At 41.4% G+C, this 12,682-nt stretch overlaps 1 protein-coding gene across 2 annotated transcripts in view; it reads right to left on the bottom strand.

Annotated features, from left to right (window-relative positions):
- Positions 1 to 12,682, bottom strand: part of LOC140737716 (myosin-IIIa) — a 181,673-nt gene that overhangs the window by 66,590 nt on the left and 102,401 nt on the right. For both annotated transcript variants that reach the window (XM_073064280.1, XM_073064281.1), the window contains 6 exons: positions 12,258 to 12,366; positions 10,026 to 10,145; positions 9,506 to 9,606; positions 6,818 to 6,904; positions 6,668 to 6,733; positions 3,272 to 3,385 (listed from right to left, as the gene is read on the bottom strand). In XM_073064280.1, the coding sequence (XP_072920381.1) occupies positions 3,272 to 3,385; positions 6,668 to 6,733; positions 6,818 to 6,904; positions 9,506 to 9,606; positions 10,026 to 10,145; positions 12,258 to 12,366 (597 nt within the window). The remainder of the gene's footprint in view (positions 1 to 3,271; positions 3,386 to 6,667; positions 6,734 to 6,817; positions 6,905 to 9,505; positions 9,607 to 10,025; positions 10,146 to 12,257; positions 12,367 to 12,682) is intronic.

The raw sequence follows: 12,682 nt of genomic DNA, 5'->3' as shown, positions 1-12,682 counted from the left end.
GCAGAATTAGGCCATTCGGCCTATCAAGTATGCTCCGCCATTTCATTACGTCTGGTCCATTTCTCTCTCAACCCCATTCACCTGCCTTCTCCCCGTAACCTTTCATGCTGACTTATCAAGAATTTATCAATCTCTGCCGTAAGTACAGGTGCCCTAAACTTGAGATTTATGAAAGATTGTTGAAGATTGCAGAGAGACATTGATAGGATGCAGAAGTGGGCTGAGAAGTGGCAGATGGAGTTCTACCCAGAGAAGTGTGAGGTGGTACATTTTGGAAGGACAAACTCCAAGGCAGAGTACAAAGTAAATGGCAGGATACTTGGCAGTGTGGAGGAGCAGAGAGATCTGGGGGTACATGTCCACAGATCCCTGAAAGTTGCCTCACAGGTAGATACGGTAGTAAAGAAAGCTTATGGGGTGTTAGTATTGGAGTATAAAAGTTGCATTGTTTGCTCTGTAACCAAAAATATGTAGTCAGCTTTGAGCTTGCTATTTGCTATGCATGTATCCAATTTAGTAGGAGAATGAAATCTTAAGAATGTAGAAGATGATGGTGTGTTAATGAGAGGTAGCTAAGAGATGTAGATTAGAACATGATTAAGTCAATGGGTAGAAACAGTAGTGGCGGATGTACTTGTGATACGCAACTATAGACCGGATTGGATATGCTAATGCAACTAAACCTATCAAAAATGCTATGTACGAGGATCGGTAAGCAATCAGCGACTAGCTCAATGACTGTCTCAGCTTTGATTTGCAAATTAAAGTTTAATACTTCTTGAAGAATCTTCTGTGTCTCCTGGTCGTTTGTGGGGCACGAGGACCTACGACATTAGCTTTCATAAGTTGAGGGATAGAGTTTAAGAGATGCGATGTAATGATGCAGCTCTATAAAACTCTAGTTAGGTCACACTTGGAGTACTGTGTCCAGTTCTGGTCGCCTCACTATAGAAAGGATGCGGAAGCACTGGAATGGGTACAGAGGAGATTTACCAGGATGCTGCCTGGTTTAGAGAGTATGGATTATGATCAGAGATTAAGGGAGCTAGGGCTTTACTCTTTGGAGAGAAGGAGAATGAGAGGAGACATGATAGAGGTGTACAAGATATTAAGAGGAATAGACAGAGTGGACAGCCAGTGCCTCTTCCCCAGGGCACCACTGCTCAGTACAAGAGGACATGGCTTTAAGGTAAGGGGAGGGAAGTTCAAGGGGGATATTAGAGGAAGGTTTTTCACTCAGAGAGTGGTTGGTGCGTGGAATGCACTGCCTGAGTCAGTGGTGGAGGCAGATACACTAGTGAAGTTTAAGAGACTACTAGACAGGTATATGGAGGAATTTAAGGTGGGGGGTTATATGGGAGGCAGGGTTTGAGGGTCGGCACAACATTGTGGGCCGAAGGGCCTGTAATGTGCTGTACAATTCTACGTTCTACGTTTTCTCAGTTTTTCTATCTCTGCACAATCTGTTCTCAAGATAAGGCCTTTCACACCAGGACATCCAAGATGTCCCACCCTCCCTGCTCCTCCCAGATATTGATGTAACTCTCACTCACACCTCCCTCTGTCACTTTTGTTCCTGCCTCATCCTGCACCTTGCTCCCAGACAGAACAGGGAGAGTTCCCCGGTTCCCAGCAGCCTACACATCCAACTTCCACCAGCTATAACATGATCCTCTCACTAGCCACATCTTCCTTAGACCACCCCATTTGGCTTTCTGCAGGGTTCACTTTCACCACGTATCCCCTGGTCTTCTCTTCCCTCCCACTCAGCGCCTTCCTCCCTGGGCAATCTTCCCTTTAACCTGTCTCTGTACCTCTTCCTTCACCACCTCTTCCAGTTGAGGCAGTCATTAATATGCATATTTCTCTGGCTACTGTACATTTATCGCATCTGTGCTCCCATTGTGACATCCTCTAAGTCTCTGAGACCGGCCACAGACTGTGAGACCACTTCACCAAGCACCTGCATTCCACTTGCTGTGGCCATTTGGATCTCACTGTTACCAGCCACTTCAATTCCCCTCCCCATGCTCAAGCTGACATACCTGTCCCTGGACTCTGCCTCTGCAAAGGATAAATTGAAATTTGTGGAATAGCACCTCATATTTCACCCGGATAGTCTCCAAATGAGTGGCATGAACAATAAATTCTCCAAATTCTGATAAAATGCATTCCTCTATCCTTTTTCCCTCTTGCCCTACCCAGCTCCCATTCCCTCCTCCATCTGCCAATCCTTCCACTGGATTCTCCCATTTGCCCTCCCCAACTCCACCCCTTGATTTGGTGCTCCACCTTCCTTTCCTATTGGATACCATCATATTCAGCCCTTCGTCACTTCCACCTATCACCTCCCAGTTTCTAGTGCTATTCCCACTCTCCCCTCCCCCATCTGCTATAATCCTTCCTCAGCTGGATCCACCAATTACCTGCCTGATCTTGCTCCATCACTTTCCTCCATCTTTTTACACTGGTTATCTTCCCTCAATATTTCAGTTCAGGTGAAGGGTCTCAACCAGTCACCAGTCCAATTCCCTCCATATATACCTCTTGACCTGCTGAGTAGATCCAGCTTCTTGTGTGTTTCTGTAGATTCCAGCATCTGCAGTCTCTTCTTTCTCTATTTTTACCAGAAAGATACCCGGGTTCCAAGAATCAAGTTAACATTTACAATACTTTTTCATTAAATTAGAATTTAAGAGAAGATAGTAATTTAACTGAAGTCTTCTCAACACTAGGTGGAACAGAGGAAGAGAAAGAGCGAGATGGTTGGGAGTTGAGAGAAATAAGATTTAGGTTAAATTTTGGAGCCAATTGTTCCAGACTGAGATTGTGATTCTGTTACATATTAGGGAAGGTAAAAAGTTCAATTTAATACTGACAATTATTAATTTTAAATTCCAAGCAGACAAACCAAAGGGATAGCACCCTTGCTTTGGAAAGTGGCAATATTCTTATTTGAACCAAACATTTTCAGCAGTGGTGACTTGTATTCGCAGATGGATTGTAAAAACGGAACTCTCACCAAATAATCTTGGCATTGCTTACCTTTACCCACAACATTCAATAAACTCTAGCACTAATAACAACAAACTTTTATTAAAAAGGATCATACTCATACCACCCAATTACTAACATCAAGGATCATGGCTTAAAGTTTAACTTTTTTTGTTTCTTTCATTAACACAAGCTTTATCTCTGGATGATAGAATATATAAAATTAAACATTTTTCATTGTCATTTCATCCTCATAATAAAAACAAGATACTCTTACCGTTCCTGCATAATGTACCACTGTAAATACTGGATCGTGACTTCTGCCTAATTTAAAATTTGGATTCCGCTTGAAACCATGGTTTAGTTTGTCTACAAAAGTCCAGTCAGTGGCCTGTAATGTGCATAAAAGGTATATTTGCTTATTCCACAAATATTGTCAGGATTAATATTTGTTAGCAAACTTCTCTTAGATGAATAAAGGAACTAAAGTATTTCAAATATACAGTAAGAGTTATCTAAAGCTGATTTCAAGTTTGCATGCATTTATTTTAAAAAATGTAAAGTAACCAATAAGCCAGACAAAGCCTGGATGAATAAAGCTACTCAGCCAGTTGCAAGATGCTCTAATTCCATGAATCTAAAGGAGGGCAGGGACCTGAGTTCTTGGTGGACAAGTTTAGTGCTGTGTCTGAGGTTTTGAAATACCTTCCCTTTGTTGGTTTTAGGGTATGCCATGGCACAGGGGACAACTCTGAATCTTATCAGACTACCTTCCCCTAGAGAAGGATCCCACAGACATTTCTTCACTCATGAATTTTGCATCCTCTACCCTATCCAACTATGGAGGCTAAGTAATTGGTTATACTCAATGAAGAGATAGTCAGGTGATTGACCTATAGGGGCTCAAAGGGCTAAGGGGAACAGACAGAACAAAGTAAAGATCAATCCAAAATGAGATCAGCCATTACCTTATCAAACGGTGGACAAAATTTTAGGGGCTATACAGTCTACTCTTACTTCTATTTGTCGCTATAATTACAGTTACATTTTTGTGAACATCTTAGATCCATACCACTATGAAAATCTAATTGCAGACTGATAAAATATGTTTCTAAAGCACCACCCAGGATATGCTCTCTTCACATTACTATCATCAGAGAGGAGTCACAAATGCCTAAAGACACACGCAGAAACAGCTTCCTCCTTTCTGCTATCTGTCAGATTTCATGAACACTACCTTTATTTTTGCACTACATTATATAAAACCCCCACTGTCCATATATATAGATATATAGCATGGTTACCCTGCTGTCTACCAGCGGGAAGATCCTCACCAGAATTCTCTTGGACAGATTTAACCCCACCATTGCCAAAGGCAACCTCACAGAGAGTCAGAGTGAGCAGAGAAACATTGACAGGATCTTCACCCTGTACCAGACACAGAAATGTTGTGAGCCGAACACGGGACTGGACGCAGTATTCATTGACCTGAAGAAGGCCTTTGATACAGTCAGCCGCAGTGGTCTCTGGAAGATTCTGTTGAAGCTTGGCAGTCCCCTGAAATTCCTCACCGTCCTGCAGCAGCTCCATGAAGGCCAAAGCGGTCAGGTTAAACACAATGGTGACCTGTCTGACTCACCCCCCATCAGTACCAGCGGGAAACAAGGCTGTGTTTTGGCACCATCTTTATCAGCGGTTCTGCACTGACAGAAAAATCTTCAAACTCCGCCGTATTTTTACCCAAACAAAAACCATGCAAGAGCCCATTCTCGAGCTACCATATGCGGATGACTGTGCTCTCCTCACGCACACAGAAGATGCATCACAGACTACAGTCACTCAGTTCGCTAAGGCTGCAAGGGCTTTTGGGTTAACGGTCAGTCTGAAGAAAACAATGATCCTCCATCAGAAGCCCCCTCGCGGCATTTACAACGCACCTCAGGTCATCATTGACGACCACCATGGTTGAGCAGTGTCATCTCCAATAACACCACAGTAGAGAGGGACATTGACAATTGACTCGCCAGAGCTAGCAGTGTCTTTGCGCGCCTCCAGAACCGTGTGGAAGAACCGCCGTCTGTGTCCATCTGCAAACATCCAGGTGTACAGGGCTGCCATCGCCACAGCACTGCTATACAGCTGCGAAGCCTGGGTCTTGTAGCACAAGCAAATCCAGTTGCTCGTCACTTCCATCAGTGCTGGTTCCGCTCCATCATGGGTATCAACGGGCAGGATCATGTCTCCAACAATGAGGTCCTGGAGAAGGCTTAACTTCCAAGCATTGAAGCCACTTTGCTACTGAAGCAGTTCTGCTGGTCAGGCTACGTATCTCACATGGACAACTCCAGCTTACCGAAAGCAGTACTCTACAGAGAACTCCCTCAGGGCCAGAGAGATCATAGTGCTCTACACAAGTGGTACGAAGACCAACTTAAGCAGCAGCTCTCTCAGGGATATATCAAGGTCAATGAGGAGCACCAGCTGGCTTGTGACAGAGATCGCTGGAGAACACTGATCCACAGAGCAGCCAAGAATTTTGAGGAATCCAGAAGAGTTGACTGCTGAAGAGAAGAGGAGACGCAGAAAGGACCCTACTATCTAAGCGCCCACATCCCAGCTATTTCCGTGTCCCTACTGCTCCAGAATCTGCAGATCCAGAATTGGCCTCTATAGTCACCAACAATTGTGTCATTGCTTCTGAGGACTCTTCTTCCCTTCTGATCTTCGCAAGTGAAGAACCAGCCATCAATATATATATTTATTATTCCTTATTGCAAGTTGTAGTATGTTTTAAGTATTGCACTGTACTGCTGCCACAAAACAACAGATTTCACAACATATGTCAATGACAGTAAACCTGATTTAGTACACTTCTTCAACAAGTGATTTTCTTTCAATAGGATTTTCACCTTTCCTCTTGCAAGTTTTTATTCTTACAAAAATCACCAATGCACCATGTTTACCACAGTGGATACTCCACCAACAAATAAAACATACTGAACCATCATCTCAGCAACAACATATTAAGATCAATGTCAGCACAGAAATTATTAAACATCAGCATCAAAATGGGTATTATATTAGTCATAAATAATATCAGAATATAACATCAGCAATTTAACAGCCATGTTAATGGCATGGTTGACCTAACAAAACCACATGGAGTGACAGGACTGTCAAAGCATCTGGATGGGAGGGAGATGGGCAGAGTAGTTGGTATGTTAACTGGTTTCTGTAAATTGTCCCTAGAGTAGGTGGGAAGCTGGAGGACGGGGTGGTGGGTGGGGGGGGGGGGGGGAGCCGAAAAGGACGCAAGAGGGAAAACATGACTAGTGTAAATTTGTTTTTAATGGGCAGTCTGGATATGGTGAGCTGGAAAGCCTGTTTCTGTGCTGTTTGACGCAAACAAAAAGATAAGTTGGAAGTAGTAAAAAAGGAAAGGAGTCTCAACTTTGGTTTTTATGTGTTTTAATTAGTTTGATGTTTTCAACTGCACATAATCTAACCAACCTGCAATGTTGCCTCTGATTTTCACTCTCCACAGCTGCTGCCTGCTAAATCTTAGCAGTTGGGCTTTAAAATCTATTGCATTTTACTTCTGCATAATTATTTTCATTTTTAAAGCATTAGTAATAAACCACAGTCATGTTTACACTTGCTTTCAGGTCCTTACCTGGGGAAATGCAGTTTGCTCATCCAATAGGGAAAGAATTCCTAATGGTTTTGCTAAAAACAGGTCCTGTGAAGAGAAAGTTTACGCTTGAATAAACTGAAGCAGCGTAAAAAAAAGCAAAGCAAAGCAGAACTAAACACCTTTCTTTACCAGGATTGCTTTATTGTCTTTAAAGGAAATAGTTTTCCATTCAACCTCTTCTTGTTTGTACTCTTCTTGTTGCATTAAAAATATGTGCTGTGGAGAAAAACAAAAGAAATCCATTCCATTTGTGAGTTTAGATATATAAAAGAACCAAAATATACACACATACTGGTATCAGTAAGGAATCAAACAAAACCAATATTATAGTAGATATTGTTCTGAATGTTTAGACTAAGCATTGAGCTCTAGATTGGAAGCAAGACTCCTAGATTATTTACAGAGAATAATTTGCAGATTGAAAAACTGTGAGCCTGAGGCAGAGTGTGTGAAGTTTATTGGTTGAATAATGTAGCCATTTAGAGACTAGTGAATTTGGTATTGGTGAAGACAGGGCAGGAACTATTTTGAGGTTACTAAAGCAGTCAAGGTCATTAAGGCTCTATGTTCTTTTGCAATCTGCTTATGCTAAGCCCACTTATTGCAGGTCCTCACAAACATCTGCTTCGTAATTTCTAAATCATGGTGGCTGGTAGAAGTTAGTGAGTAAAGATCTTTGTTATGCATTGTACAGGATGAGGGCATGACAAACAAGGCCAGTATTTGTCATCTATCCCTAAATGTTTGAAGTAGTGGTGATGAGCGCACTCCTAAATCAGCACTGTACTCCAGTGACGGTATTCCTTCAATGGCATTCAATATTCCAGGATTTAGAGCTACTAGGCTTCTAAGCAGCTCTTCTACTAGAGCCACTAAGCCAGTAGGCTTCTGAACTCCCTGCAGCATTGTATTTAAAGTGTCACTGTTCTGTACCTTACAATATTTAATATTAATGACTTTAGTTTGTTATTTATGTGTGAGTCATCTGTAGTTTTTGTCCTTACTTTCATAAGTTATTGTGTGCTGTATGCTTTGCACCCTGGTTCGAAGAAATGTTGTCTCATTTATAGATACATGTATTTAGTTAACGACAAGAAACTTGACTTGACTTGACAACTATGGTGTAACATTTGGTGGACCATTCCCAATTCAGGATGGTGTGTGAATTAGCAGGAAGTCGGTGTTGAAGCCTGCTACCCTTGCTTTCTTTGGAATTAGGGCTCATTGGCTTGGGAAATTCCATCTGAATAGCCTGGGCATGTAATTGAGTGTAATTTGTAGATGATATGTCCTGTCACCCAGGTGTGCTCATGGTGGTAGGAATTCGTCTCTAGGATGTTGAGTACATGCCAGGAAGAGGGTGGGCTTGAACTTGGTAGTATGAATTGCTCATCCAGAGAAAGGGAGAATATCCATCCAACACTTGTGCTTTCCAGATACTAGAAAGACCCTAATGTGTCTGTCACTGAAGTGTTTCTCACCTTAAAGTGCTTCTGTAATCATAGGATATGTGTAGCTGGTCAATTCAATTTTATGCACACTGTCAGAAGGAAGTAGAGTTTGACTGCATGGAAACAGTCTGTCTGACCGATCAGCAAATTTGCAGATGTTTGTGAGGTCTAATTTGGAGTATTATGTGCAGTTCAGGTCAGCTACCTACAGGAAAGATTGGAAGAATGAAGGAGAAAATTTTCTTTGGGGAAAAAAAATTACTAGGATGTTGCTGGGACTTAAGGACCTGAGTTACAGGGAAAGGTTCAATAGGTTAGGACTTTATTCCCTGGAGCATAGGAGAATGAGGGGAGATTTGATAGAGTTATACAACATTATGAGGGGTATAGTTAGGGTAAGTTCAAGTAGGTTTTTTCCACTGAGTTTGGTTGAGACTAGAACTAGAGGGCCTAGATTGTTGGTAAAAGGTGAAATATTCAGCCTCCTTCCCTCAGAGGTGGTGTAAGTGTGGAATGAGCTGTCAGCAGATGTGGTGAATGCAGCTTTGATTGCAACATTGAAGTGAAGTTGGGATAAGAATATGGATGGAAGGGGTATGGAAGGCTATGATCCAGGAGAAGTTGATGGGATGAAACAGAATAGTTTGGTATGGAATTAATGGGCCAAAGGGCCTGTTTCTGTGCGGTGGTGCTCTATCACTCTGTGATGTCTGTTCGATTTTGTTTTTCCTACATCCTCATCAACTTTTCCCAAGTTCAATCCTCACCTAAACACTTGGGTAATTTATATTATCCAATTAACCTTTAGGAAGTGGGGGGAAACCAGAGAACCATAGAAACTTGCACCATCACAGGAAGAGCATGCTAACTTCACAGAGGGCACCAGAAGTCAGGATGAAGCTTGGTGTAATGGAACAGTGAGGTAGCAACTCTACTCACTGCACACTGTGCCGCTCACTGGGGACTCAAACGATGCTCATGATGGATGCAGGACTCTGAGACTGCCATGTTACAGAAATGTCAGGAGTAAGTAGTCAGGGCCAACCTCTACAACTAGTCTTCACTGATTAAAAATAAAAACAAAGAAAGAATGTAAATTCCTACTTGTCTCAAAATAACGTAGTAAATCATTATTCCCTTTTTTTAAACTCCAAATCCTGACAAGAGTACACAATTCTAAGTAATGGATGTAAACAACCAGCAGAAAATATCTACATATTTTTCAAAAGCCATCAATTAAAGTTGAAAATTCAAAGTAACAATGAAGTTTGAACTTTAATGGATGGTAGTTGATGACAAAAACCATCAATGATCCAAAAATCAATACCTAATTTAGTAATGCAAGCTTAAACTCAAGTTTACTTACATGGTTGAAGAAATACTGAAGCTGTTCATTTGCCAAATTAATACACATCTGTTCATATCGGTTAACCGCAAAATTTTCAAACCCAAAGATGTCTAATATACCTAAAATAAAAACCAGGATTTAAATTAAGAGTGCAGTTTGCATCTGCATAATTTGTTGAAATACAAAGGGGCATTTGTGATAGATGGAAACAACAAAACTAACAAAAATGTATACTTAATTAAACTGCCATGTTCTCCATATTCAATATATTTAATATTCAAAATGGCAACTTCTAGAGTGGGGTTCCCAACCTTTTTTATGCCATGGAGCCTTACCATTAACCAAGGGCTCTGTGGACCCCCAAGTTGGGAACCCTTGTTTTAAACTATTTGTTCTAAACAACATAATTTATTCTTGAGTGTGCAAGTTCATCTCACTTTGACAACAACTGTTATTCTGGGATGACTAACAATGCTAGACAACCTTTGCACAGCTTCACTTGCATGATTTTAACACATGAAAGGCTTATGTTACATACCTATCTCCCATAGTTGAACAATATCCATGTCATCTTTTGGAGCCAGTAGTTGGTTGATTTTGCTGACAATCCACCCAAAAACTCTGCCATATGCAACCTTAGCAATAGAGTCCCTGGCATCTATAATAATACACACAAAATTAGAATGGCAACACAGGGACCAATGCAACCAATATTTGCAGGTAACACCAAGATTGGGGGTGCAGTGGACAGTGAGGAAGGCTTGCAGAAGGATCTGCGTCAGCTAGAAAAATGGGCTGAAAAATGGCAGATGGTTTTAATGCAGATAAGTGGAAGGTTTTGCACTTTGGTAGGACCAGCCAGGGTGGGTCTGACACAGCTAACGGTAGGCCACTGAGTAGTGCAGTGGAACAAAGATACCTAGGAATACAGGTACATTCTTTGTTGAAAGTGAGGTAAGGTCGCAAAGAAAGCTTTTGGCACATTGGCCTTCATAAATCAATTTACTGAGTACAGAGCTGTGATGTTATGTTGAAGATCTGTAAGACATTGCTGAGGCCTAATTTGGAGTATTGTGAATTGTATTGAATTGACCTTATTTCTTACATCCTTCACATACATGAGGAGTAAAAATCTTTACGTACGTCTCTGTTTAAATGTGCAATGGACAATTTATAGTATTTTATAATAAATAGTATGCACAATAGAATAGTCAATATAACATAGAAATACAGTTGTGTCAGCATGAATTAAGTTGTCTGATGGCCTGGTGGAAGAAGCTGTCCCAGAGCCTGTTGGTCCTGGCTTTTATGCTGTGGTACCGTTTCCCGGGCGTTAGCAGTTGGAACAGTTTAATGTTGGGGTGACTCGGGTCCCTAATGATCCTTCGGGCCCTTTTTACACACCTGTCTTTGTAAATGTCCTGAATAGTGGGAAGTTCAAACCTACAGATGCGCTGGGCTGTCCACACCAGTCTCTGCAGAGTCCTGTGATTGAGGGAAGTACAGTTCCCATACCAGGCAGTGATGCAGCCAGTCAGGATGCTCTCAATCATGCTCCCATAGAGAGTTCTTAGGATTTGGGGTCCCATACCAAATTTCTTCAGCCGTCTGAGGTGAAAGAGGCGCTGTTGTACCTCTTTCACCACAGATGGTTGAAGGAGTTTGGTATGGGCCCCCAAATCCTAAGAACTCTCTAAAGGAGCATGTGAGATCATGGTGATGTTTATGCTGAGGAACTTAAAAGCTATTCACCCTTTCAACCCCAGACCCATTGATGTCAATAGGCGTTAGTCTGCCTCCATTTTTCCTGTAGTCCACAACAAGCTCTTTGGTTTTGTGTGCAGTTTAGGTCACCTACCTCCTGGAGAGATGTAAACAAGGTTGAAAGAGGACAGAGAAACTTTACAAGAACGTTATGTGGTTTGGAGGATCTGAGTAATAGGAAGGATTAAATAGTTTAGAACTGTATTCTTTAGAATGCAGAAGATTGAGAGGAGATTTGATAGAGGCATACAAAATTATAAGGGATATAGATAGGGTAAATGCAAGCAGGTTTTTTCTGCTGAGGTTGGGTGGGACTACAACCAGAGATCTTTGCTTAAGGATGAAAGGTGAGGAGCTTAAGGGGAACATGAGGGAAACGTCTTCACTCCGAGGGTTGTGAGAGTGTGGAATGAGTTGCCAGTGCAAGTGGTCCATGCAAGCTTGATTTCGATGTTTAAGAGAGGTTTTGATAGGTACATGAATAGTAGGGATATGAAGGGCTGTGTTCCTGGTGAAGGTCAATGGGAGTAGAGAGTTTAACTGGTTTTCGGTATGGGCTAGATGGGCCGAAGGGCCAGTTTCTGAGCTGTATTACTCTATGAGACTAAATATACTTCTGACTGTGTTTCTGGTCAACTACTACTTATTCTATCCATCTTTGATTTAATATGAATTTTATTTTGTGCACATCCATGAAACAAGTTACAAGCGCAGATTCATTAATCCAAGTCAAAAACAGATAATCAGACCCATCAGAGATGATCTTAAAGGGCTCTCATTTCACACTGATTAATGAATTGAGCAGACAGCAGCTGCTAGGCAATAAATTTATTCAGAAATTTGGTTTCAATCATACTCGACAGATGCTGCCGATCTGCTGAGTATTTCCAGTATTTATTAAATAATATCTATTATATTTTGTATTTGTCCATTCCAGGCTACATGGACCCCAAGATGCCAAGTATAAGGCTGTCAATTACTACTAGATGGAATAAATTGCCTCTACCTTCTGCTTGCTGTTTGGTGTGGTATCGTTGAATTGACTCTCCTCGAGTGACTGCCATTGTACAGATCAAACATTTTAAAAGTTCGTCTTGCTCGACACCAAATTGACCCTATTGAAATTAACATTAATTAGTATAATCCAGGGCACCAAAGCAAATAAAGCACTTCCAAGTCAGCAACAGAGTCTCAGCAGTCACCTTCACATTTAATTTAAAAGAATTATATTTCTTCCAGCTCCGCTTTAAAATTATTTTTTCAATTACTAACATTGTATAAACATTTCTATAGGAGTTATAACGTTGAGAGGGTTACCTGAAATATCTCCCTGTTGGGTGCAACAGTCCTTTAGATTTAGGCATTTCAAATCCCTGGGCAAAAGATACCGGCAGTCTACTCTATCTATACTTCACAATATCTTATGAGCCT

The sequence above is a fragment of the Hemitrygon akajei genome, chromosome 13 (assembly GCF_048418815.1).
Source record: "Hemitrygon akajei chromosome 13, sHemAka1.3, whole genome shotgun sequence".
Lineage (NCBI taxonomy): Eukaryota > Metazoa > Chordata > Chondrichthyes > Myliobatiformes > Dasyatidae > Hemitrygon > Hemitrygon akajei.
The sequence above is the reverse complement of the archived record's forward strand: the minus strand, read 5'-3'. Positions and strand labels throughout refer to the sequence as shown.